We start from the raw sequence: 27318 nt of genomic DNA, 5'->3' as shown, positions 1-27318 counted from the left end.
TCCAGGCTGCTGAGCTCCCAATGGGATAAGGCAGAAGGATGCAAAAATGCCCCAGCTCATTCAGCTTCATCCAAACCCTCCTGGCAACCAGCAGGTAAACAGAGGACACATACTGGCTTCTGGGTTCCCTGATACACTGTTCTCACCTTGGTCTCCCTTGGGACCTGGGGGGCCAGGTGGGCCTGGGGGGCCAGAGAGGAAGGTTTCTGCAGAAGAAAGAAATAGTTTGAGTATGGACACTGATGTTTGTGAGGAAGCAGCACTTAGCACAGCACCTGACGACATAGATGCTCAATCAATACTTGTCAAATGGATGGATGGGTGGGTGGATGGATGAATGGGTGGGTGTATGAGTAGGTGGGTGGGTGGATGGATGGATGGATGGATGGATGGATGGATGGATGGATAGGGGGATGGATAGGTGGATGGGTACATGGGTGGGTAAATGGATGGGTGGATGGATATTCCACTAGGAACAGGTTCTGGCCTAATGCTTGCTTTAAAGTTATTTCCATAAGTTTCTATGTTGTACTGTCAGCACTTATTCATGTGCATGTATCCTGCCTACTTTATCAGACCTGGGCTCCCCAAGGATAGGAACCAGGTCTCCCTGGTTAGGCCAGAAGCTCCCCAAGGGCAGAGCTGGCTCCCTCCCTCAGGCCAGACTACCAGGGTGGTTGGGTTGACATGGTTATTCCCTCCATGTGCAGCAAGCAGGAAGATTATATAAACACATCCCCATGGAAGTCAGGAGCAGGAACCCTGGTGAGTAGGTTGTGGCCACAATGCTACAGCCACAGTTCATGGCAGGACAAGGGCTGAGGTGGAAAACAGGTGTGACTTGACTCCCTGACAAGAGGGGAGGCCCTGTGTCATGGCACAGGAACCTGCAGCACCTCATCTGCTAAGGGTGCCCCCTCACTCAGAGGCAGGGCAAGACCATAGTCAAGTTCCCGGACAGCAGATAAGAGCATGTGGAATGACGGGGATACACTGGATTTTGGTGTCAGAAAGTCTGAGTTCAAACCCCTGCTCCCACATGTGTAGCTGGTGACTTTGGGTAAGTTCTCAACCTCTTTCAGCCTCAGTTTCCTCCTCTGTAAACCAAGGTCAAAAAGATCTACATCACAGTGGTGTTGGGAAGACTCGGTGAAACACTGAAGACCAAGCTCCTAACACAGTGATAGCTCAGAGTGAGCGCCGGACCGGGTGGGCTGACGCCTTTGCTGTTCTGCACTCCAGATGTCCAGGTGGGAGGCCCGGCAGTCTCCACCTGGGCTCCTTAAAGGACCTGGGAGTCAGTCCTCTCAGCCTGGGCCTGTGGCCAAGAACCCACAGACCCCTGTCATTGCTCCCTGGGTCGGTGGTGCACTCCTGCCAGATACTCATCTTCAAGGCCAAGTCTGCCCCTGGTCCTCTTGGACTCCCAGAACTTCTATGACAGCTGCCCCAAGCTCCAGGGAATCAGCTTGCAAGACCCTGGTGAAGAGCCCTGGCCCTCTCCTCCTTTTCCAAAACACACCTTTCACGTCATCTAGAACAGAGGGGCCCATGTCCACCCTGAGAGGAAAGTCCTCCCGACCTGGCCCATCGCCTTGCGTTCTTGCAGGGTGTGACCTACCTTGCGGTCCTGGGAGACCAGCTGGGCCGGCAGGGCCTGGAAATGGGGTTGAGGAAGAAAAGGCTAAATCACGCGTGTAGGGTCATAGGAAGAACTAAAGGCATAACTCCTCCCAAGGCATGGAACAGAGACCCAAAGAGGCCACCTTGCTTATTTGAGAGCAATAAGCAATCTGAGAGCAGCTCTGTGGTCCAGTTGCGTGAGAACATCCCTGACAGGTACGAGGAGCCCGGGGCAGGCAGGACTGCCCTCTCTGCTGCTGCCCTGTAATGGTTAGGGACTTCTACGTGCCTCTACGTATTCCTTCTCACTGGAGCTTGTCAGGAGGGAAGGCTGGTACATTCTGGCATTGGTTGTGATAAGTTGTGCACTTCATTTGTACACACAAATTTAAAATAATTAAAAATACATATAACAAAAAGGCACTTTGGAAAGGTAGGAAACAAATTGTCCACAACTCTTCAATTTGTGGGCATTTTATTTTATTTTCTTCCAGCATTTTTTTTCTTTTTTGCATCTTGTAAAAATACAGTTGAAACCACAGAGCAGGCATTATTGAGTGTCCTGCTCTCTCAATAAGTATTTGTTTTATCTCCTAACAACTTTGTTCCGAAGTTTTCATATTTTTGTCACCATCCCATTTGGGGATATTTTCTTCAAATAGATACCTAGCATTTTTGTTGCCCTGGATGCAGAATATCAAATCGTTTTCCAGGAGGAAACAAAGGGTTCGAGGACTGGGTCTTCTGAGTGGCCACAGGCTCTGGAGGTAGACTGATCTGGGCCAAATCTTTTGTCCTGCTGCTTATTGGCCGTGGGACCTTGGGCAGGCCATTTACCTGCCCCAGGCCTCAGCTTCCCCTTCTGTAAATGCTGAGAGAACATTCGCCTCCTATGCTGTGAAGTAGGATAACTGATCTACTTCATTGTCTGAGAATGCAAGAGTTTGCTTTTCTCGGGCCAAACTCCTTATTCTGTTTACCAGATTCAGTTCCTGCCCTGGGTCTCAGGATCTGAACAAATAGGACTAGTCACTACCACCAAGACCTACTGCTGATTTGGGGCAAAGCAAGAAAACAGACTGACCTGGGGCACCTGGAGGTCCTGGGGGTCCCATGGCTCCGGGAGGCCCTGGGGGGCCTGGGACAGTAAGCATTGATGACCCGTCTGAAAGCAGAAGGCACGTGGAACATTGAGCCCTACTCTTCTCACTCAGAGGTGCTGGGACTCGAGCCAGGCTGTGGTGGACTGCCTGGCATCTCTTCTCATCACTGCTAAATTTCCCTCCTCCCCCTCTACTGATCCAAAAAGCTGCCTGCCACATCCTGCCCAGAACACTGCGAGCCAAGGTAGGTGCCCAGGATAAGAAAGACACAGAAAGGAGGGTCCCTCTAGGACCTGCCTACCTGAAGTCACGATCTTGCCTGGAGCTCCTGGTTCACCTAGAGAGGAAAAGGCCGAGAGTGGTTGTTCTGAGGATCAATTAGTGGCTCAATAAGCCATTTTCAAGGCTTCTGATTGCGTTTGGGACCCACTTCTGGGCCTCTCAGCCTCAGGCTAAAGGCATTTTAATGAACTGAAGGCAGGCAAGCAAGATGCATTAAGTCCTTTCAGCCGGAGCCCCTGGAGGCCAGAGCATCCATCTTCATTCAGGGAATTGGCTTCACTTGAGGATGTGGAAAGCTTGCCTTTCAGTGAGCCCAGAATGAGGCTGACTGGAGAGTCCTTCACGCTCCCACATTCCACCACTCTGCCTGGGAATCGCCTTAGGTGGGAAAATTACTCAAAGGTCAAAGGACAGAGGCAGTGAGCCTCCCAGGCAGAGCGGGATTCCCAGAGTGCTCTGTGGGACAGCTGTAGGGCTGTGCAGGATTAAAGGGGGCTCTGCGGTGGGTAAGTCTGAGAAGGTATGAGTTATGTAAAGGTGAACAAGATCTCTTTTCTGCCTTGTGTCTCAGAGCATTGAAAATGCAAGTGTGCGTGGAGGACTTTTGAGAAGAGGACATTCCCAAACGTATCAACTGGATGCAGTGCTGAGAACTGACACTCCATGGACTCACTTGGGGAAACCATTCTTTAGGGGCCCCTTTTTTTCATTTCCCAAGTTCTGTGAGCAATTCATTCATTCACACAATGAAAGGAGACTATTGCTGTCTCCCGAAGGGAAAGCAGAGGGATGGTCTCTGCTCACCATCCTTCAGCCAGGGCTCATGAACAAGACAGGAGAAGCACTTGAGTTTGTTTTGTTGGGATGCAATCCAACATTGGGTAAAAAGGCCCTCTTGTGCATGTTGTCCAGTCAGGGTCTGAACTCCCCCTTGGACAGGAAGTCATGGGCCCTCAAAAAGGGAGGGTTTCTGTCATCCTTGGGAATTCCAAAACCTATGAGACTCTTACAAAAGGTACCATCCATTTGTGAACAGATCCATGGACCTAGTGTGGTCTGCCTGGGATCTATAAACTCAGTTATCATTATTTACATTTAGTGAGCCCTAAAGAACTCCTTGGCCCAATCAGTCACTGGAAATGATTTCTGGAAAGTGGTTATTTTAGGTTCCCACCAAGAGTGACAGTGACTGCTCATGACACAGCATGACTCGATAGAATGTCAAAGTTCAGGAGCGTGTTGGGGTCACAGGAACAGAAGGAGAAAGACTGTCCCTGAGCACTGTGGATCCCTGAACTTGCTCGGGGTTGAGGTCTGATAGGCAGAACTGGACAAGAGGGTCACTGTGTGTATAGGCATCACCACATTGCCCCAGTCAGACCCCTGAGGATGAGCTCCCCTCTGAGTACCCCGACTTGCCCTCTCAGTAGCATCTTAACACTCCTCTCTGCCTGTACTAAAGCCACCTCTCAGGAAAAGTCTGATTTACTCATTCACACTAAGGCTGATGTGAATGATAAGGGCAAAGGGAGCTCCTGCCCCAGGGGAAGAGACTTGTTAGGAGGGGACCAAGCCTACATACCAGGGGGATGAAGCACTAATAGGGACATTCAGAGGCAAAACAGGGCATGGAAAGGCTCTGGGGAGGGCAGTGCCCTTCCAGAACCTCCTGCAAGGCTCAGGTTGGTGGGGTGGGGAGGTGTCTGGGGAGAGGTCGGGCTTGAGGACTCAGGGCTTGGTTCACAAACCCCTGGGCTCCCAGCCTCATAGCCCTCTGTTGGAACCACTAGATGCCACTGTTGATCCAGGCTCTGGCCAGAGAAAGGCCTCTTCCTGTCCATCCCTTCCTTCCACAAAAATGGCCAGTGAAAAGAAAGAAATCTCATTTGGAAATTCGCTTACCTTTTATTCCTGGTCGGCCAGGGGTACCGGGAAGTCCTGATGTGATTAGAACAAGTAAGTCAGGATGATGAAGGCCCAGCAATTCCAGACACCCTTCGGTAGTAACTAGTGCTCTGTCACTCAGCACAGCCACACTGCTGATTGAAACCCTGGGACGCACCAGCTTTGCCTTCCGCCTTAGTCTAGACAGTCCCTGGGGAGCCTCTTGCTCTGAGCCCTTGTCCCTCTTTGGGAAATGGGGCAACAGCGTGGCTTGGAGCAGGCAGAGGCCCATGGGCTCAGCTTTGGAGGGGTTCCATCCCTTGGGGTTATGAGCCACCTGGAGCCTGCAGAGCAGCCTCTGTCTCCCCTCTCCTCTGCAGGGGCGGGGCTGGGTTTTCTGTGTCCAATGCAGCATCACCCTCTTGCCTTTAACTACTGAACTCCTCTGTGACAGCATCGGAAGCATGTACCTATGCATTCAACTGCTGGGGGGCTGCTGCCTGATTTCATTTTCAATCTTTGCCTAATTTCTTTCAGGAAATTAGGGGATGGGTGTAGTAATATGGGGGCACAATGGTCCAACTACAGGACAGGCTTTAACACTGAGGCTGTCCCAGAGAAACTGGACTTTCCTGAGCAAGGGTGAGCGCCCATGCGCTGCCATGCCAGTGGGGGAACTTGGGCCTCTGGAATAACAGCTCTCCTGGCTAGCAGGAGCTCTGCTATGAGCTTGGGGTTCCTCTCAGATTCCTGCACCCGAGGGGAACAGGGCACAGGCAGACAGAATTGGTACACAATCTAATCTCATTTCTACTAGAATGGTGTTCTAGATTGTTCTGTGTCTATTTTTCCTTCCTAAGGTGCTTCTCAAGACTCACAGTGAAAGGCAGTGTGTGCCAGGGAGTTGGCAGAGGAGCGAAAACTCTGGTGACTGCAGGAAAAGCCCTGGCCCAAGCAGTTACCCCAGGAGAAGGTAGGAGTGATCCAGCGACTCACCCTGAGGTCCCTGGGGTCCTATGAGACCTGCAGAAAATCAGACACAAGAGGGAACAGTTGAAGGGTTGAGGCCATCCCTGGTAGCCACACCCACACATGCATAAACCGGTGGACATCGCAGTGGAAGGGTCAGTGGGTACAGAAGGACATGTCTCTTGCCGGGGCAGCCAGCATCCATGGACCTCTCAGCTCTGGATGGAGAGCAGTTCTTTGGGCTTTGCAGTGAAGCGACCCACTGCTTTCTCAGGCAATGGTGCTGAGCCTATTAGGGTTCACAGACCCTTTTGGAATCTGAGGACAGCCACAAACCCAGAATGCTCAACACTCATGGATCCCAATGCTGCCCCAGGTTCCCCCTCTATGGCTCCTGTTTGGGCACCCGCCAAAGGAGACTGAGGAGGCCCCTATACTCTCAGAGGCCCCCGACGAATGCCCACCCGTCTTGACCACACAGCTTTCTTGGCTGGTTTTCATTTGTTCTTCCTGCAGCCCTGAGAAGTTTGCTTTTTGCTCTCGGTGGAGACTCTAACAATGGCTTCCTCCTCTGCCCGGTGGGTGTTGGTGAGGGCCCAGTACAGTCCCAGGAGAGGACAAGAGGGGAAGGGCTCAGAGGAGCAAAATAATGAGGTGACCTTCAAGTCTGCAGTTTTCAGAGTGTCCTTGCCCCTTTCTAGAACTCCTTGTACTCAGTTGTTAATCCCACTCTTCTGATTTGCCAGACTTAGTTACCCAGAGGTGCCAGGGCCTACAGCCACAGCACACAAAACAACCTAACACTACGGCAGTTCCCTGCCGAGCTGCTGGAGGAAAACGGGATAAGGCACACATGGGTGCATTTGTGCACACCTGCAAGAACACACACACAACCATGCACACATACACCCCTTCCCCCACAACCTGCACACCTGTGCATGCACACGCACACACATGCCTACATCTGCACACACAAAGCACACACACACTAAGCAGGGCCATGGCTCCCTCTTCCGGCTCTGTTACCTGGCTTTCCTGGGTCTCCAGAAGGTCCTGGTGGGCCACGGATTCCAGGCATCCCTGTAAGACCTTGTTCACCTAGAGAGAGAATGGCCAACGTGGAAGTGTTTACATTTAGGAAAGCTAAACTGGTCATCACATCTGAGCTGATAGTTTCTGAGAGCTTTCCTAACTGACTTGCTGGCAGGTGGGAAGGAGAAGGGGAACAGAACTGGAGACTGCACACTTCCACATGCCATACACTCCTCTGCACTATGGTTAAGGGGACTGAGGGCTGCATGCTGGAACATGGGCTGTGATGGGAGTGAGGCTGGGGCAGCAGATCAGTGACCAACCTCTTGGGCCTTGGTGTCCGTCTGGGCCAGCAGGACCTGGTAAAGTAGAAGCAAGGTCTCTCAGTTGCTCCTGGAGTGATTTCTGCGATTCCTCCCTCTCCTGTCCCAGTGTCCTTGAAGCACATTGTCTCCCAGCAGCCCACGCAAGCATGAGCCAGGGGACAGCCTTGTCTGTCACACTCTCTGGATACAGTACTCCCCCTGCCCCTTCTCCTAAACCAGCAATTGTCTCTTTTCCTGTTGAGAATTTTTCGGTGCCTTCCCATTGCATCTCAAGAAGCTTGATGCTCAATGCTTGTCGTATTTACTTGAGGGCCTAGAAGTCAAGGTCCTCCATGTTCTTGTCTCCTCTGCTCTAGGCACTATTTATTGTAACCTCTCTCCAAAACAGTGGCCTTCTGGAACCATATCTTGCTCTTTCCCATTTCTTTGTCTTTCCCTGCTCATGCCGTCATCCCTGCATGGAATTTTCCAAACTGGTCATGATTAAAATCTTTCTAACTTTTTGGGACCACTTGAAATGCCCCTTCCTCCATCCTTCCTGTTGGAAAAAAATCTCTCCTTTGACTGTATCCTCACAGCACTCTGTACCTCGCATGACACTTGTCACCTCATGCAAGTCTTATCTCCCCTTGAGGGAGGTAAAGCATCTCACTTGCCTAGCAGTGTCAGCACTAACAGCTGGGGAACTGAACGAGCGTGCAGATGCTTCATCTCCACAGGTGAGGTTTAAACCCTTCTTGGGTTTGATCCTCAACACTGGCCTTTATTTTTAGAAATGGATTCTTGCTCTGTCACCCAGACCGTAGCGCAATAGTGTAATCATAGCTCACTGAGCCTCCAACTCCTGGGTTCAAGCGATCATCCTGAGTCCCTGGGATTACAGGCGTGAATCACTGCACCCGGCTACCTCTGAGATTCTTGGTCAGTTTCTGCAGCCAGGCTGACAGGCACCTCAGGTGAGCAAAAGGATAAAAACCTGGATTTGGCCATGAGACTAGCCCTTGGATTCCTGGAGCACTTGAGGTTCCTAAGGACTTCAACACTATCTTCCCCAGGGGAATGGGGAGCTTACAGGCAGCTGTAAGGCCTCTCCCAAAGTGGAAAGAAACCCACAGAGGTAACTGCAGCTCTCTGAACCCCAGAAAGGATGCCCAGACACAGAAATGACTGGTCAAGGGAGACTCTACCAGGGGTGGGCAGATTAGAGAGCAGGAGAGGCAGTTCTAGAAGACTGCCTCCAGGGTCGTGGTGACCCCTCAAATGGGGAACTCACTGAATCCATTCCTTTGGAACACTTACCCATTGCTCCTTTAGCCCCGGGCTCACCAACAGCACCAGGCAAACCTCTCATGCCAGGCTCGCCTGCAATGGACAAAGAACTAGCTAGTTGGACACTTACAAGCTGTGTATGCTTCAACAATAGTAGTCTGCTCCCTCCTCCAAGAGGTCAAAGAAGCAGCTTCTGCTTTGATTCCAAGGTCAGGGCCACTTGGTACCCCTGGGCAGTAGCATGGGCTCACCCAGAAACCACACCTAATCAGAACCATGGGTATGTGCATGAGTCTTATCTCCTTGGAAACTGAAAACCACCCCTTAAGTCACAGCTCTATTACTATCAATTTCCTTTATAATCATGCCAGTTGGCAGGAAGTCAGTGGTTGAGAGGATACCAGTGGTGCAAACTTTCTGCTGCTTCGGGAAGAGCATATTTTCTCAACTGTATTCCCCAAAATTATCAGAGACAACCCTACACTTTCTTTTTTGCTCCAAACATTTACTGTTTGGACTATATATCTGGATACCTCCTTATCCTCCATTCCAGGCTTTATTTTCTCATCTTGTGTTTTTTTCTAGATCACAAGTTCCCTGAAGGGTTTCAAACAGATTCGGTCTCTTACTTCTGGATTTTTTCCAACCTAATGACTGATGGATTTACAAAAGTCATGGATGGATTAAAGTAGATTCCCATGACAGACTGACCTGTGAGGCCTCGAGGTCCTTTCTCACCCTGGTCACCTAAAACAAACAAGGGGGAGGCAGAAAAACCACAGCTGTGAGCAAGGAAAACACCCTCACCCAGTAACAGGCCCCGGCTGCAGGTCAGTTCTCGCTGTACTGTGAGCTCCTGTCAGCAGGTGTCGGTGAGGACACAGCATTAATGCAGCCAAAGGCGCACATCTGATCTTTGGCAGAGTCAGTTCCCCCCACAGACTGAACCCCCAGCCCCTGCTGTTGCACAAATTGGTGCCATGGACACAACAGGTCAGATGCCTTGGAATGCTGTGTCTTCACCACCCCAAGAACCATTCACCACCCCAGAATTCAATGTGACATTAGTGCTTTGTTTCCCTTCTTTGTGCCCTAGTTTCCCTGAGAGTTTGGATGAGAATGAGATCCTGGTCCAGGTCCTGTGCACCCTCAGACCCTGCAGTGAGGGTCCCATCTGGGCTCCCAGGAGTGAGGCAGGCCCTGGTAATGACCGAGCAGCAGTGAGTGGCATACCTTTGGGTCCTGGTGGTCCCATTGGTCCTTTGTCACCTAAAAAGGAAATGGACACCTTGGTGTAAAATGCCCTACAGGGGACAACCAGGAAGGGGCAATGTCTGTCTCTGAAGACAGGCTCCCCCAATCCTGACTTCTCCTTCCCCTCTTGCACTTGTCAGCCTACACAAGCTGTGGGTTGTGTCCATCAGATCCTCACTGTCCCCCAGGTCTCCCTCCAGCTTACCTTTGACACCAGGAAGTCCCACTTCACCTCGGAGCCCTTGGAGACCTACAGGACCTGCCCAGCAGAAGAAACCATGCACACAGATGAGTATCCCTAGCTTTGGAATGATGAGACTTGTATGCACACACATGCACACATACAGGCACACACGCGCACACACCCTATAGTAAAAGTCAAAGGACGCTTTCCATGGACTCCTTCCCAAGTCCTTTTTAAGTCATTTTGGCCCAGCTTCCTTGCCCCTGCTGATGAACAGGCTTTAGAACACATTGTAGAGCCTTGGCAGAGGCACTGGCCACAGCTCAAGATTTTCAAGACAGCAGGACAAGCTCTGTGGCCACAGGGGACAAGACAGAGGCAGGTGCTTGCTCAGATGGAGGCAGGGTGGGGACTTCCATTTCTGAGGCTGCCGGAGGGTCTGAAGCCTTAAGCCAGGTCAGAAGGGATCTGGGCAGGACACATCAGGGAGCCCAGCCTCTGCCATAGAGGACACACAAGCAGACTTGAATTCTGTATCTCTGGGAGGCTTGCTTTATAATTGCTTCTTTGGTTTTAAAAATATTTAGTTTTCCTTTTAACATTGCCACCTTTGCCCCAGAAATACAACCTGTTTACAAGAAGCAGCACACTGACCTGGAGGGCCCTGTGGGCCAGGAGAGCCGCTGGAACCTGAGGAGGACGAGACAGCAGTCAGCAGAGGGGCAGGTACAGGTGGGGACATCTGGCCCCAGTGAAGGGCAGGTGGGGGTTGGGGATGCTGTCTTCCAGGTGAGGGCTGTGTTAGTGTATTGCAGGCCGGGAGTGACCCCAGTGCATGTCCTCCTTAGGGAGGGGGCTGCAGCTGGGTGGGATCAAACTACCCCTTGCTCTTTCCTGCTCAGAGTAGAACATTTGGGCTTTGAGAAGGGGCCCACTCTCCCTGGGTTGCCCAGACATGTTACTTTTGATGTGTGCATCTGGGCTGCAGTCAGTCAAGGAAAAGGTCTAATTTCCGATTTCCTGAATGATCCATCGACCTGCTTAGGGATCACATAACGGGGCCATTGAAGAGAGATGGAAACATGGCCCCAAGCCCATTATGGGGCTAAACTTACAGCCCCAGTCTTGACTCTCCAGGGACTGCTTTTTTGGGGGATGCTCTTTGGACCCACCCACCACCCCTGCATAGGCCTGGGGCAGGTGGTTAAGGCTGTCTGGGGTCTCAGGGCCCGTTCTCTGTGATCCATCCTGAATGTGCCTTCTCCTCTGGGAAACTGATTCCTCCCTGCACACTGGACTTACCTTTGGGACCCACAGAACCTGGGACACCAGGTGGGCCGTGAGGACCTGGTTCACCAGCAGCCCCTGAGGAGAAATGGAGGGATGAGCTCTTTAGGAGAGGCCCCAGTGTGGCTGCCCCCTACCCTGGCACTGTCATTTGGAGGGGATGCTTCCCACCCTGCCAGTGGTCTTGGATTCAATTGGTGCCCCAGTGAGGCCACTTATCAGCAAAACTCCTCCAGTTCCTACCCCCAGACACTTTATAGTCTATGGAGTCTGTCACCTAGTAGGCACTCAATAAATTTTATTGTCTGGTTCAGCAATATTTTAAAGAGAAAGTAAAACTGAAAATAAAGCTTCCTGCTCACAGTCTGTTAGCATTAAGAGGATTTCTGGTATCTGTCTTGGTTTCCCCTGACAAAAGCAGTCTAATAGTTAAGGATGGAATTGCAACACCTTCCCCAGTCCCTCCAGCACTGAACCTACATCTGGGGCCTTCCCTACCTCCCTCCTGGCCTCCTTCCAGCCAGGAGAGGTGAAGGGGTGGCCTGCACCTCCACACCTGTGGGTATATCTCATCAAGTGGGACGAGAGACTGAGAAAAGAAATAAGACACAGAAACAAAGTATAGAGAAACAACAATGGGCCCAGGAGACCGGCACTCAGCGTACCAAGGACCTGCACTGGCACCAGTCTCTGAGTTTTTTCAGTTTTTATTGATGATTATTTTCATTATCTCAGCAAGAGGAATGCAGTAGGAGAGCAGGGTGATAATAAGGAGAAGGTCAGCAAAAAAACATGTGAGCAAAACATGTCATAATTAAGTTCCAGGGGAGGTACTATGCCTGGATGTGCACGTAGGCCAGATTTATGTTTCTCTTCGCCCAAACATCTCAGTGGAGTAAAGAATAACAAAGCAGCATTGCTGCCAACATGTCTCACCTCCCGCCATCGAGAATTGAACATATGTACAATCGAGTTTTATACCGAGACTTTCCGCTCCCAGGGGCAGGCAGCAGACAGTGGCCTTCCTCTATCTCAACTGCAAGAGGCTTTTCTCTTTTACTAATCCGCCTCAGCACAGACCCTTTACAGGTGTCTGGCTGGGGGATGGTCAGGTCTTTCTCAACCCACGAGGCCATATTTCAGACTATCACATGGGGAGAAACCTTGGGCAATACTCGGCTTTCCAGGGCAGAGGTCCCTGCAGCTTTTCGCAGTGCATTGTGCCCCTGGTTTATTGAGACTAGAGAATGGCGATGACTTTTACCAAGCATACTGCTTGTAAACATTTTGTTAACAAGGTACGTCCTGTACAGCCCTAGATCCCTTAAACCTTGATTCCATACAACACATGTTTTTTTTTGTGAGCTCAAGGTTGGGGCAAAGTGGCTGGGGCAAAGTTACAAATTAACAACATCTCAGCAAAGCAATTGTTTAAGGTACAGATCAAAATGCAATTTCTTATGTCTTCCCTTTCTACATAGACACAGTGTCTGATCTCTCTTTCTTTTCCCTACAGAGAGGCTCAAAGGTCTGTGCACCACTCCACCTTACAATGAACTCTGCTCTGCCCTGCCCCCTGAGCCCCACCTTGGCCTGATTCCTCACCCTCCTTACCACCCAACTCTGGGAAGGCTACTGCTCCTATGACCACTTTCCCTGTGGATTCCAGGGGTGTCCGATGGGTCCTCAGCCCTAGGACTGGCCCTGCAGCCCAGCCCAGCCCATGCCGAACGTCTCCGCAGGGCCTAGCACAGACCCTGACTCAGGGTGAGCGCTCAGTAAATGAAGGAAGGAGGGAGAGAGAGACAGAATGAAGGAGGGATGGGTGTTGACACAGAGAAGGAAGCACAGGCATAGCTAACTCTGCCAGGAAGGAATTGCCTCTTACCTCTTTCCCCTTTCTCTCCAGACCCAGGAGGCCCTGGCTCACCACGAGGTCCCATGGGGCCTTCTCGCCCTCTCTGGCCCATGGGGCCTTCCATGCCGGGATCTCCTAAAGACAAGGATGGCCAGCCTCCAAGTTAGGATCCCGTGCCCCAGCTAAGGGCTCCACAGGCAGCCTTCCACGGCAGACAGTTGCCTGGAGCCCTTCCCTGGCCTCCCCGTTTCTCTCCTGGACCCCATAGCCTTGGCTCAACCTGGAAGCCAGAGTGGCTCTTTGAAAATGTGAGTAGATCATGTTCTACCTCTGCCCCAAACCTGCACATGGCTTCTCAGCTCACCCAGAGCCAAAGCCGGAGTCCCTACACTGGCCTCTGAGGCCCCGCACAGCCTGCCTCCTCTCGGCCCATCCCTTTGGACTTTCCAGCTCAGAGGTCTCCTCCTCCCTGATGCTCCTTGAAAATTCGCGGTGGCTCAAGCCTGTAATCCCAGCACTTTGGGAGGCCGAGACGGGTGGATCACGAGGTCAGGAGATTGAGACCATCCTGGCTAACACGGTGAAACCCCGTCTCTACTAAAAAATACAAAAAATTAGCCGGGCGCAGAGGTGGGCGCCTGTAGTCCCAGCTACTCGGGAGGCTGAGGCAGGAGAATGGCGTGAACCCGGGAGGCGGAGCTTGCAGTGAGCTGAGGTCTGGCCACTGCACTCTAGCCTGGGCGACAGAGCGAGACTCCGTCTGAAAAAAAAAAAAAAAAAAAAAAAAAAAAAAAGAAAATTGCCCTGGGGCCTTGGCCTTGGCTGCTCCCTCTGCCTGGAATGTTTTCCCTAGATCTCTCCTGCCTGGCTCCTTCTTGCCCTTCAAATCTTTGCTCAAATGGCGGCCTCTCAGAGAGGCCTTCCCTGACTTCCCTGTGTAAAATTACCCTCCCCAGCTTTCATTTGCAAAATCCCTCCAGGCTCTTCTTTCCCGTGTCATTCATCATCCCAACCTGCTACAGACTCCACTGTTTTTCAGAGTTACTGTCTTTCTCCCCAACCCAGATCTCAGCTCCACAGCAGCAGGGTTTCTCTGCTTGGTTCCCTGATGTCTCTCCGGAGCCTAAAACAGGGCCTCGCATACAGCAGGCGCTTAATGAATGTTTATTAAATGAATGAAAGAATGAGGAATAAATGAATAAAGAAAAATGTGTTTCTTACCCACGCTGCCTTTTTGACCTTTTGGTCCTTCTGGACCTGGGTGGCCCAAGGGCCCAGGGATTCCTGTGGACACAGAAGGGTATCTCAGCCCCTGTTTTCCTCCCAGAAGCCATCAGCTAGGATTGAGCAGCTGCAACACCGGCAGCCCTGGAGGTCATCAGAGAGTACGTACCTGGAGTCCCAGGGAACCCTCGATCTCCTGCAGGAACAAAGGCAAAAGAGAGAGTGGTCAGCCAGAGGACTGTGCCCAATTCCCCAAAGAAGTCACTAGTGGGATTCGGGTAGGGTTGCCATACTTAGCAAATAAAAATGCAGATGTCCAGTTACATTTGAATTGCAGATAAACAACACATATTTTTAGTTATAAGTATGTCCCATTAAATATTTGGGACAAGTTATAGTGAAAATTATTTGTTGTTTATCTGCAAAGCTAACTGGGAGTCCTGTATTCTATCTGACAACTGCAGGTTCGGGCACTCTGGCAGCATCAGTCCCCATCCCTAACTTGGTCAGGAAGGGTGTGCAGGCTGGAGCCTTGGGGAAGGAGCGCTGCGACAGTGACCCAGGTATATGCGAGGGTGTAGGTGGCAAGGATCTGAAGGGAAAAAAGAGACTCGAGGGCCCCAAAGTGGAAGAGCTGACTTCCTGGACTGGGGTTGCCTAGGAAGTGAGGGGGGAGCTGGAGAGAGGTGGGATCCTGTCATCTTGAACGTGGTGCTCAGTATTCTTCTGGTTGCAGAATCACCAAGGGTGACTAAGATAAAGACTCCTGCCCACATCCATACCCCCTGAGTCAGAGGCTCGGGGAATGGGGCCCAAATTCTTTTGGAGATTCCTGTGCACACGGAAGCTCTCCAACTCTGGTCAGCTGGACCAAGGAGAGCTGCTCTGTGTCCAACCAAAGGTCCCTGGGATTGGAAACCTCTCCTCCTCACACGCCTGTCCCATCTGTTGTCAAATTACTTCTTGGAGTGCAAGGTGGGTTTTCTGACACTTGCTGATTGTTTGAAACAATTAACACTTGCTAATATTTAAGGTAAAAAATGCCCATGTTATAATTACCTTTAGGTCCTGGACTTCCCATGTCACCTGAAACCAGAAAGATATGAAAACTGTGAGACGGGGCAAGAACCCAAAGGCCATACTCTGCCTTGTATGGCAGAGTAAACTGTATTTCAAGGTGAGGCGACATGCAGCGTTGAGTCCCTCCCAGTCCCAGTCTATGTCACTTGGGCTCATTGCTGGGCTTCTCTTAGATGCTTCCTTATCTAAGATATTCTGACTCTAAAACCAAATCTCAACCCTCCCAACAGATACCATAAGATCATTCAACTCTTCATCCTCCCATTTAGAACAAAGAACCAACAGATACCATGAGATCATTCAGCTCTTCATCCTCCCATTTAAAACAAAGAAAAAGGTTTCTAATCCAACCAGAAAACTCGCTTCCAACTGCAGGAAATGAATCAGAAACAAGGTTCAATCCATGGCAATACCTTTAGGGCCAGGGCTTCCTCGGAGATTTCCTGCAAGAGAAAGCAAATCCTGAGTCAGCTTCACATCTCCTGTCCGTCACACACACACAATAAGGGGATCATGGTATGGGAAGAAGAAACTGAAGCAAAGACTAGAGATCAGATTCTAAATTTGGCTAGTCCGGTGATCTTGGGCAATTCTTTCCAGAACTCAGTTTTCCCAGGAGTAAAGTGGGACCACAGTCTTGGTCCCACCTACCTCTCAGGGCTATTGAGAGGATCAGAGGAGGAGAGAGGTTGAGAGTGGGCTCGATGATGGTGCCCACAGCACATGCCCACATACCACATAGATGCAAAGAAGAAAGGGACTCAGGGGAGCTGGCCCTGTGCCCGGCGATGCTCTCACCATTTTCCTGTTCCGTCATTAGCTTGTTCCTCACGAACATCCAGAGCACCTCCTGGTTGTTGCTGTTCAGCCCAATTTTGTCCAGGTCTGCTCCCACCGTGGGTGCCATGCCCTGGAGGCGGGCCTTGCTGCTTCTCTCCAGCTTCTCGTCCGACAGCATGCTGCTCCTGAACCTCTCCAGCTCGTCCACACGAGCCTTCAGCTTCCTCACCTCCTCGGCTGCAACAAACAGACACAGACTGTGTCACTGAAGGCCCGGTCCTTCGCCTTTCACACACTCGCTCCTCGTGGGGGGCCTGACACAAGGGACTGGGGCCTGTGGTGGCTTCTTCATGCTAGAATACTCATGCAGAGACAATCCGCCGTGGCCACCAGCAGGATTAGCTGCTCAGCATCACAGCAGAGCCTTAAAGAAACCTGGCCTGGGAGTCAGTCTTCTCATATGAGCTGGGTGACAAAGCTTGTCCTCACTCTCCCTGTGAGGTGGTGTGAGCGCTGATAGAAATAGATATGGCTGGCCAGGCACGATGGCTCATGCCTGTAATCCCAGCACTTTGGGAGGCCGAGGGGGCCAGATCACGAGGTCAGGAGATCGAGACAATCCTGGCTAACACAGTGAAACCCCATCTCTACTAAAAATACAAAAAATTAGCCAGGCGTGGTGGAATGCGCCTGTAGTCCCAGCTACTCAGGAGGCTGAGGCAGGAGAATCCACTTGAACTCGGGAGGCGGAGGTTGCAGTGAGCCAAGATTGTACCACTGTACTCCAGCCTGGGCAACAGAGTGAGACTCTGTCTCAAAAAAAAAAAAAAAAAAAAAAAGAAAGAAAGAAAGAAAAAAAAGAAAGAAAAGAAATAGATATGGCTACTTGGAAACAGCAAAAATAAAAAAGACTAAGAAAATCCTGACCTTGTTACTATGGGCAGCCAGGTGCTTAGAGCGGGGCCTACAGGTGCAGCGAGGGTGGGGCTGGGTATCAGGTGCTGCATCCAAATTCAGCTCCACCACTAAGTGGCAGCATGTCCTTGGCCAGGCACCTCCTGGGGCCTCAGATTCCTCATCTGCGGTAACAAGGGTCTGCACCAATGCATTCAGGTCCCCTCGTCCCCTAACACGTGGGCCCACTCACAGATTCCTGCCCTTCTGACCGGCAGTGGGGCCGGCCTTCCTCCTACCATACAGGCTGCCCTGCTGCCTTTGCCACATACCCAGAGCAATGAGGCCGAAGAGCAGCCCCAGGAGGAGCAGCCAGGTGAGCAGCAGGCCCAGCAGCCACTTCCACCAGCTGCAGCAGGAGCCGCAGGGGCACCAGGCTGGCGCCGCTCCCCAAGGGCCACTGCCAGCACCACCAACATTGCCACCTCCTCCACTGCCACCAACACCACCGCTGCCGTAGCTGTGGATACCTGTGGAAGAGACAGGGAAAATGAAGCAAATGCAGGCGGCTCCTGCCTTTTCCCTCCAGATTCTCTGACTTTTGGTGACTTTCTGATCTGAGTGACTGTGACTGGGGGCTTTGAAGTTCCTGTGCTGTTCAACATGGGACAGGGTTGGCTCCTGGACTGAGCACAGGGCCTGGCTGGTGCTGACCAGAAGTCTGGCAATCCTGGCTTCAGCTGTGTGACCCTGAGAAGGTCACTTCACCTTTGTTTCTGTTTTTATAACATGGGGTTAAAGGATTGCCTACTTCCTGGGAGGGTTGTTGAATGAAAGGGGACAAGGCATGTAAAATAGTAGAGGAGTTAGCAGCATAGCATGAGGCTTAAACATCTTTATTTTGAATATAGCATTGATCTGCATCTGATTGGACCCAAACCTAAAGCATTCCCATCTCCGTGCCTCAGTTCACACAGTGCTTTCTTTAATCCTCACAGCGCCTAGAATTATACTCAGCTCTTCAGGGGTGCCCAGTGAATTAAAACAATGTTTTTTTTGTAATGAAAAGTGTTTTTAGTTCTCTAAAATGGGGTGGTAAGACCTGACCTGCTTCTATCAAAAGGCGGTGGAAGGAAATGAGGAAAGGCTAAGGGGCTGGAGGCGTGCATGGCTTAGTCTCTTCTTGAGCTGCTGTGTAAAGACACAGTCGCACTGTTGTGTTAGGAGACAACCTAATTAGCAAGTGTTAATTAGGGGCAGCTGGGGGCGGGGGGCCTGTTAGCTTCGTCTCCTGAGCTAAGCTCCTTCTGCCGCCACCTCTGACCCACAGCCTGCCACTCCCCTGACCCCCATCCTGCTCCCTTCTGAGCCTTTAGGGAAACTCTTTAGAGTCTGGTGGCTTCTGTGCCCTGCTTCCAGGCGAGGGACTGTCATTTGGTCCATTAGCCACAAGCAGCACCATTGGATCCTGTCACTGCAGGGTTCGTGGTTCTCACCTACCTGCAGTGGTGGTCTTGCCCTTTGTGGACACAGTCTTCAGGTCTCCTGAAAGGAAAAACAGGTTTTGATCTGAGTTTTTAAACTGGAGGAGCTGGCTGCTCTGCCTATGGAGTAGCCATTTTTTAATTCCTTTACTTTCTTAATAAACGTGCTTTCAATGACGTGCAGGAACATCCAGCAGCTCAGTCCTCACTAATCTGATGTTTGTGATAATTATATCCATGAAGACATGGCTTGGCAAACAATTAATGGTGGGAGAAAGTACCATGTTTTAATTCTCTTGTGACCTTAAACCTTTACACCTTAAAACATTTTTGGAACACCAAGTTATGGGTGCCACTTGCATTCCAACAATAAGCGTGGTTGTGAGAAATGACTCTGATTTCTTGGTTAAGGGACTCTGAACACAAGTTCCCGACCTGGGGTGGAAGGAATCGGGAATGAGAAGGATGAGCTTGGAGGAGGATTGTTCCTCAGTCCGTGATGCTATTTGAAAGTTGAGTGTTTGGCTGGGCACAGTGGCTCACGCCTGTAATCCCAGGACTTTGAGAGGCCGAGGCGGACAGATCACGAGGTCAGAAGTTCGAGACCAGCCTGGCCAACATAGTGAAACCCCATCTCTACTAAAAATACAAAAATATTAGCTGGGTGTGGTGGCACACGCCTGTAGTCCCAGCTACTTGGGAGGCTGAAGCAGAAGAATTGTTTGAACCCAGGAGGCAGAAGTTGCAGTGAGCTGAGATCACGCCATTGCACTCCAGCCTGGGCAACAAAGCGAGACTCCTCAAAAAAAAAAAAAAAAAAGTAAGAAAGTTGAGTGTTTGTGGGCATGTGTAGAATTTACTGGGCAATTTGTTCATACCTTTCATCAGATTCTGAAAAGGATCTTTTGACTCCACAGCCCTAGACCTACCCCTAAAATGTCAGGAACTGCTAACTTTAAAGACTTACAGTCAGGCCGGGCGCGTTGGCTCACGCCTGTAATCCCAGCACTTTGGGAGGCTGAGGTGGGCAGATCACAAGGTCAGGAGATCGAGACCATCCTGGCTAACACGGTGAAACCCTGTCTCTACTAAAAATACAAAAAATTAGCTGGGCGTGGTGGCGGGCGCCTGTAGTCCCAGCTGCTCAGGAGGCTGAGGCAGAAGAATGGCGGGAACCTGGGAGGTGGAGCTTGCAGTGAGCCGAGATCGCGCCACTGTACTCCAGCCTGGGTGACAGAGCAAGACTCTGTCTCAAAAAAAAAGACTTACAGTCAGGTTTCAATCTCTTATCTTGTTAAACTGATAACTGATTTGATTGGCATTTATTTAAAAATGTTCTATGACTTAACATTTTCCTTCCTTTACTGACCTCCCTGAAATCAGTGATTTGGAGAGTCCTACAGGGCATCATGAAGAAATGTGGTTATCGGACAAAGAACGCAGATATTTGGGAAGAAAAAAAATAAAGCTAACAAGCGCTTTGCAAAGCATTTTTCTATTAGTTCTGAAGATTATGGAGAACAAGTAAAATGAGAAAACAGATGCCATCGTAGACGTGGCAGAGGCAGGCTTTTGCTCCAATAACGCGCACACGCAAATCACCTGGGAAGCTTGTTGAAATGCAGCTTCTCACTCAGTAGATCTGAGCTAGGGCTGGGCTCCTGCTTTTCTAACACACTCCCAGGTGTGGCTGATGCTGCTGGCCCGTGGACCACACTTTGAGTAGCAAGGTCTCCAAAGACAATGAAATGAAATGTGGCCTGGCTGAAGTCAAGGTGGACAACAATCATATTTGTTCTTACCATTAGCTTCAGCTTTTAGGCCTGAGTCAGCATTGTAGGCAGCTTGCTTTTCTTTTTTTAGGGTGTCTTCTGAAAAAGCAGCTGTGGACAGAACGCATTATAACCTGGCATATTCTCTTCTCAACCTCTCAACTCTGGCCTATGTTTCCCCTGCCCCCCTCTCACTACCCTGCTTGGGAAGGTCAAGGTTAGACTGGTAAGAAAAGCCCCTCTTTCCTGGGATTCATCTGCCCCAATCTGTGTTTGCCATTAGGCTTGCTGTCACCCAAATGCCTCTCTGAGAGCTCTTTGCCTGAATTTTCTCAGCTCATCTGCATTGAAGGCAGACCCTGGAACATACTATTCAGACAGGTGCTTTTCATTAGAATGGGATGGCTGTGGTTTCATGACTCATAGGGTCCCAAACCACCATGCTAGGACATTTGTTCTCCTACACTATTTGCCTTTCTTCTGAAACCCAAGCCACACGGGATCTGACGCACTCGCAGCGATGCTGGCGGGGGAGGCTGTAAAGACCTTCCCGCTGTCCTTGGTCATGATCAGCAGCTCCATCTCCTTCTTGGCAGGTGTGTTGTCTTTCTCTAGGATCAGGAACTTGCAGTCCTTGTGCAAAAGGTCATCACTCTGCACACTTGTGGTGCAGGCTGGGGAGGAAGAAAATGGGTGAGAAGGAAGGACATGTGCCAGGAGAAGGGAGAGGGGAGAAAAGACAAGAAGAGGAAGGAGAAGAAAGAGAAGGGGGGTGGAAGGTAAATTAGTAGGTGTGTATGAGGGTCTCCTGTTCTTGCTGACAGTGGTTACTACGAAGCATCTTGGGGACCAAGGACACCCTCTATGCCTGGCTGGGCCTGGCCACCAAGAGTTTGGGTCAATGTCAGAAGCTCTGGATGGCTGGTTTATGGGGGCTGCCTCCCCTCCTGGAGATTACAGGATCTTTATTGAATGGGAAAAAGTCCCCCAGTCAGGCAAGTCCTTCCTTAACTAACTTGGGTTCATTTTTATCCTTTAGGTCTTAAGCATTGCCTTCTTGGGGAGGCTTTAGCTGACCACGCCATCTAAAGCACTTCACCCTCATACACACACTCCTATCTCTACCGCATCACTTATTGCTGTCCTTAAAATCTGTATCCTTTTCTATAATTATCTTGCATACTTTGTGTGTTTGTCATCTGCCTCCACCACTGACGTCAGCTTAGTGAAGGCAGGAATCTATCCTGTCGTGTTCACTGCTGTACTGTCAGCACTTAGGACAGTGTCCATCTGACACAAAGAAGGTGCTCAGTAAAGGCTTTCCAATAAATGAATTGTCAAATGGAAGACAACACACCAGAATTAGAACAATGGAGGAAACAGCTCACTGCATGGTGCTGAAATATGTGGATGAAGTTGATATAGATTCTATAGAAAGTAGGGAGGGTGCCAGCAGCTTCTGAGGGCTCCATGAGCTGCATGTAACAGGTAAGGGCCAAAGGCTTCCAGTCAAGGGCAGTGGCTAATGTGCAAGTGCCTGGCCCTAGGCAGGTATGGAGGGTGGAGCTTCCTGCCGCCTTCCGATAGGAACATTCATGGGAATGTTCAGCTTTATTCACTCATGGAAACATCTAAGAGGCCTTTGGGGCAAGTTGCATTTGCAGGTCTAAGACCACTCATGGGTCCTATTTCCTCTTCCAGTATACCACGTGTATTGGAAGGATACACAGGCAGGATTACTGCAGAATAATCCTCCCTGTGCACCAGCCTGACCCCTGGCAGCTGGGAGCAGCACTCACCGGCAGAGGTGGAAACACCAGTGTTCACAGCCACAGGGCTCTGGGGCATGTTTTTCTTCACCCCATATGCTGCAAGAAAGGAAGCTGGGTCAGCATGGGAGGGTCGTTCCAGGCAACTCAGGAGAAGCCTGGTCACCCCTGGCAGAGAGGTGCCCCCGACCCTCTCCAGTGAGAAGCAGATGATGAATCAACTCTCTCCAGTCATGGGAACAGTAATGAGGGTTTAGATGGAATGTTCTTAGGTATAATCCTTCTCATCCTTCTAGCTGCTTCCAGGAAGTCCTCCTAGATCCTCATGCATCTCCTTCTCTCCTGAACTCCTACAGCCCTTAATACCTGCTCTGCATGGCCTATCACTTATTCCCATTGTCTTATAGAGCCTCTCATTGTCTCCTGTGTGTTAGACTTCCTCTGCCAATTAAGTAGCAGGCAAGTTGGGGGCAAAGGCTGACCTAGGTTTCATGTCCCCAGCCACCCCCAGGTTTGCACAGAGGCAGCAACCTGTAGGGGGCGCATCATAAAATCAACCAGATGATTGATTTGCAGTGACAGTGGGTTGTCAAGGAGAGCAGTGAGCTGGCGAGACTACCAACCTAACAGTTCGACTGTGAGAGACACAGGAACATACAAGTGATGCCTCACAAGGTGATGCTGTTGACGGGACAGACTTCCCTGTGTGCTTGACTCATGTCTGAGCCAGTTAATGATCAAGATTGATATCTCAGGGCAGGAGGTATTGTTTCTTTGGTGGGAAAGGTTGACTGATTTTCAGGGACATTTTGGGTCTCCTAATTCAGTGAGTTGTAGCTGCAAAGAGGTGTTGCTTCTCAGCCCTTAAGCTCCAACCCTAGCCTACTGACCTGTGGAGGTTGTGGTGGTGCCATGGGACAGGGTAGTCGAGCTGGGGGCCAAATTGTTCTGCATGCCAAATACTGTGAAAGTAACAGAGGTCAGGTGAGTACAGGGAGCACAGAGGATGCCCCCTGGCTTAGGACGGCCCCCAGAGTCCCAAACCACTTTTATGATCAATACTTTTGTCAACAGATTCCAAAACTTCCTCCGTTCCCACACTCTTTGTAACATAGTAATTTTGTTAATACCCCCACCTACCTACCCCAGGCCAAAAATTACTAACAGTTCTACTTATCACGTAGTTAGGTCCCTCCAAGTTAAAAGCAGTAGTTTGCACAGGGTCTGACAGATGTTGCTGACAGATCTCTCAAAATTTAAAAATATCGTAGGGGTTCCTGTTTCCTGTGGTGCCTTGGTGCACAGTGTGGGAACTGTAAGCATAGGATATGGACACAGACACCTCAGGTGCTGAGAGGCACTAACTTGGCAAACTCCTAGTATTCCAGTTAGCCCTTCCTTCTCCTGACACAAACACATAAAACTCCCCCACCTCCACTATGATTTCAAAGGCTCCTTGTTTATTTGATTGCTTGTTTGTTTGTTTTCAACAACGTGCAGAAGCTTATTCCTGCTGGCCAGCAGCTTTGCTATTTGGGGCACAAGATCAAGGATCTGATATCAGCCCACCTTCCCTTGGGGCCTGGTTTTTATCAGGACTTTACAAAGCAAAATAGCAAAGGCAGAAGAAATAAAACATGTAGCCAATGTCTTCTGGATTTGGTGGGCCTCTAGTTAACTGGAGGAAGGTGCTGAAAATCTGAATGCAAAACTTGTACTTGTCTCTATATCAATTAAGTAAATAAACAAGGCCCACATCATTATATTTATTAGTCACATTATCACAGGGAGAAGGCAGACTCCTTTAAAAAGAAAAGATGTAGGCTGGTAACATTTACATATAGGCCTTTAAGATGTATGTGGAAACATAGCAAATAAATATTTCTTTAAAATTGTTGTATGTTTGCATTGGAAGCTAAGTAGTAACATTATTTACCCCAGTGTAGTTACTCCAACAAACTATGTGCTATATTATAGAAAGACCTGAAAGCATTTACTCAATGAATTACTATTTCTCTTTAAAAGATCTGAAATAAAATCCTTCTAAATTAACAATGCCTTTACCCTGAAAATGTCCTACACTATGATTCCATTAGACTCTTCATTTCCAATCCTCCAACTCTTCCAGAAAAGAAAGGTACCACCTTAGAATACGCATGTCAATGTGGGCTCACGTCCCCTCGCCTGAGACCTTTCCCTTGAGGTCTAAGTTCTCCCTGTGGTTGAGGGCAGGCTCTGTGCAGCCCTGTGCCTCTGCTTCTGGGCTGCAGTATGCATAGAAGAAAGTCCTTCATGCTCTTGGGTGGAGCATCCTAACACTTCTATGCAAATAGCCTGGAAAAGTCATCTCAAGATGGTGACACTGACCTGAGGAGGATGTGCTGAGTCCAGGGTGCAAAGTGGATGAGCAGGATGCCATGTTATTTGGAACTCCGAAGACTGCAGGGGCAAGGAGGAAGGCTGGTGAGAGGGACATCTGGCCCAGACAGGGATAGAGATTCGGATACCATAGAAGCACCAGAAGAAATGCCAGGATTGGGTTTTTATATTTTGGGAAATTTTTGTTCTTAGGAAAAACAGGCTCTTGCCTTGCAGCAGAGAATCAAACACTAGCCTGCACTGTACCTTGGGTCACAGCCAACAGGTGATCTCAGGTCTGTCAGACCTGGAGTGGACAGTGGGTCCAGCCAAAGTCTCTCTTGTGAGTGACCCCACTTTACAGAGATGGTCCCTGAAGCTCAGAGAAGTCAAATGACTTATTCAAGGCCCCACTGTCAATTCATATGAAATGAAACTAGATCTTCTACATCCATTTTCAGTGTTCTTTCCAATTTTTCCTGATACACTGTGCTATATGTCCTAAAGGGGACACACCAGAATACCTTCTAGATTGAATTGAACTGAAGTTCCAGGGGGAGTCTCCTGGGATGTTTGGCCACAGAAAGCCTCTCCAGGAGGCCCTGAGGATGGCAAACGTTCTGAGGGTCATTCATCTCTAGGATAGAGGCATGCCGAGTTCAGGGTGACAGAGGGTGTAGGCTGCCCTCCAGGTACCTGATCCTGCAGAGTAGGCATTGGTGTTGAGGAGGGATGAGCTCTGGGTTGTCATGTTGTTGTGATAGGTCCCCATGGAGGACCCCGCTGGTAGGGTGGAGGACCACACATGGGAGGGAAGGTTGGCATCCAGGATCGTTGCATCGTAGGTGCCTGACACTGGAAACAGACACATGCACACACCCCAGTGAGAGACAAGTCAACACTTCCTGCTGGGGAATCTAGTCACCACACTTTTCTGGGACTTTCCTGGTTTGGGCATTGGAAGTTCCACATTTCAGGAACTCTCTCAGTCTGGGAACCTGGGGTAGTTTCCATCCGAAATCTCAGAGCTGGTGAAAACATTATCTCTTGCATTAGAAATTTTTGCTGGCTCCTGGTAAAATTTGAGGTAGCCATATTTTGCCTTGGGCTCCACCCATTTCTCCTTTTAAACCTGGCTCCCCATCTCCTGGTGGGCTGTCCCACCAATGGCCTTCCTCTCCACCTGTTGCTGAGTGCTCCATCTTCAAAGACACTGAGAGAACAGTTCTTTCAGGAGCAACAAATGAGACCCCGAAGCGAACCTCTTTCAGTAGAATTCCAGGCACCATGGCCATTGCAGGGCGCATGCCTGGGCAGGGGAGCCCTTGGTCTGGGGCCACATGGCATGCATGGCAGCCTTCTCTGGTTCCACCCTCCTTAAACATCCCTATGAACCAGCCAGACACTGTGCCCCCAAGAGGGGATTTTCCTGCTTCTTCATATCTGGGGCCAGTTCTGCTTATTTGTCTGTGACAGGGAGCCAGTCATGCAGGTCAGAAAGTGCCTTGACGTTTTGGTTTTAGGGTGAAAAACAAGAAAGATCACAATCTCTAGGCTTTTCTCCAGTAGTGAATGGGAGGGAAGTTTCCTATCACAGTAGATCTGGCTTTTTCCCTCACCTCCCTCCACGACTTTGCTAATTTATATTTCTGCCTCCCACAGAACCTACCTTGCACTTGGGGGCCATGTAATATGGAACTGCTAAACAATGCTCATCCTACTTGACCGGGACATGTTGGTTTTCTGACTTCCTCCAGAGATCCACTGTCCACAAGGGCAGTGACTGTGTCTCTCTGGTCCATTGCTTTTCCTCAATGCCTGGTGCTTGGCATAGAGGAGACATTTAATAAATAGTCACTGAATGAATACATCAAAACTCTACAAATTTCCCCAATATTCTTCATTTGGGGGACCTGGCCAACATACTGTCCTGGGAGACAGTCTCTAGGGTTTAGGGCTGGGCTGTGCATGTGGAATGGGTGACTAGCCAGGGGTAGGATAGGTACAGCCCACATTTTTCACTGCTTGAAGAGCAGATGCTCAGTGCTTTTCAAGGTCTCTGGCAAAGCCTGAAAGGCCTGCCAAGACGTGGTTGAATCCCCAGGCCAGGATAGATCTGCCACCTTGATGCCTTCCCTTCTGAAGAAAATAATGTATACAGTGGTCCATTTCCAAGACAAAGTGTCTTAAATTGGCTTAGGTCAGCAAACTACAGAAGAAACAGAATATACTAGGCCCCTGCTTGGATAGCTAATGCCTGCTTATTGGTCTCCCCTCCCTCACCAGTTCCTCCCCGCCCCCCACCCTGCTTAGTTTCCCTCACTCAAACCAAATAAGTTTAGTCTAAGATAAAAGTTTACTCAACTGCAAAATAGCTCGTTTTGTCTGTTCTTATCAGCTTGCTCAGCTACTTAGGTCATAAGTCAAAAACTTGAAGAGCCCCTAAGCTAACTAGGATTGCAATGCATTGTGGACTGCAACAAAATGCAGCAAGACAACCCTAAACAAACACCTAGAGCCCCAGCCCAACAAAAGAGGGAACTAAAAATACACCCTCTAACATTCCCCCAAATAGTCCATTGGGGAAAATGCTGCAGGGTTTTAAGGGCTAACCCTCGAACCAGGGACAAGGAAAAGCAAAAAATGATAAAGCATTACTGTTTTATCTGGGCCAAAGAGCCCATTCATCAGCCTTCAGTCTTTTGGCCTAAGTTTGGCTCAGATGAGGACTGGGTGTGCCAAGCTTTAATTCGCTATGTGAATAATAAAACCCCATCCTCACAAGAGGAGATGGGTTATGCTCTTTGTTAAATTAGTGAATTAACCCCCATACTCCCCCTTCAAGAGGAAAAAAGGAGCATAGTAAAAAGCCCTTGCCCAATAAAA

At 49.9% G+C, this 27318-nt stretch overlaps 1 protein-coding gene across 1 annotated transcript in view; it reads right to left on the bottom strand.

The window, feature by feature from the left end:
* Positions 1 to 27318, bottom strand: part of COL17A1 (collagen type XVII alpha 1 chain) — a 58208-nt gene that overhangs the window by 9176 nt on the left and 21714 nt on the right. The window contains exons 10-37 of the mRNA XM_009215313.4: positions 25129 to 25287; positions 24442 to 24513; positions 22965 to 23036; positions 22105 to 22173; positions 20818 to 20979; positions 20336 to 20416; positions 18550 to 18594; positions 17382 to 17579; positions 16174 to 16392; positions 15789 to 15818; positions 15355 to 15381; positions 14465 to 14491; positions 14293 to 14355; positions 13102 to 13206; positions 11229 to 11291; positions 10581 to 10616; positions 9948 to 10001; positions 9722 to 9757; positions 9200 to 9235; positions 8519 to 8581; positions 7217 to 7252; positions 6888 to 6959; positions 5889 to 5915; positions 4911 to 4946; positions 3028 to 3063; positions 2708 to 2788; positions 1622 to 1657; positions 147 to 206 (exon numbers count right to left, since the gene is read on the bottom strand). Coding sequence (XP_009213577.3) covers positions 147 to 206; positions 1622 to 1657; positions 2708 to 2788; positions 3028 to 3063; positions 4911 to 4946; positions 5889 to 5915; positions 6888 to 6959; positions 7217 to 7252; positions 8519 to 8581; positions 9200 to 9235; positions 9722 to 9757; positions 9948 to 10001; positions 10581 to 10616; positions 11229 to 11291; positions 13102 to 13206; positions 14293 to 14355; positions 14465 to 14491; positions 15355 to 15381; positions 15789 to 15818; positions 16174 to 16392; positions 17382 to 17579; positions 18550 to 18594; positions 20336 to 20416; positions 20818 to 20979; positions 22105 to 22173; positions 22965 to 23036; positions 24442 to 24513; positions 25129 to 25287 — 2001 coding nt within the window. The remainder of the gene's footprint in view (positions 1 to 146; positions 207 to 1621; positions 1658 to 2707; positions 2789 to 3027; positions 3064 to 4910; positions 4947 to 5888; positions 5916 to 6887; positions 6960 to 7216; positions 7253 to 8518; positions 8582 to 9199; positions 9236 to 9721; positions 9758 to 9947; positions 10002 to 10580; positions 10617 to 11228; positions 11292 to 13101; positions 13207 to 14292; positions 14356 to 14464; positions 14492 to 15354; positions 15382 to 15788; positions 15819 to 16173; positions 16393 to 17381; positions 17580 to 18549; positions 18595 to 20335; positions 20417 to 20817; positions 20980 to 22104; positions 22174 to 22964; positions 23037 to 24441; positions 24514 to 25128; positions 25288 to 27318) is intronic.

This window comes from Papio anubis, chromosome 11 (genome assembly GCF_008728515.1).
Source record: "Papio anubis isolate 15944 chromosome 11, Panubis1.0, whole genome shotgun sequence".
NCBI classification, from domain to species: Eukaryota; Metazoa; Chordata; class Mammalia; order Primates; family Cercopithecidae; genus Papio; species Papio anubis.
This window is presented reverse-complemented; position numbering and strand designations above follow the sequence as displayed.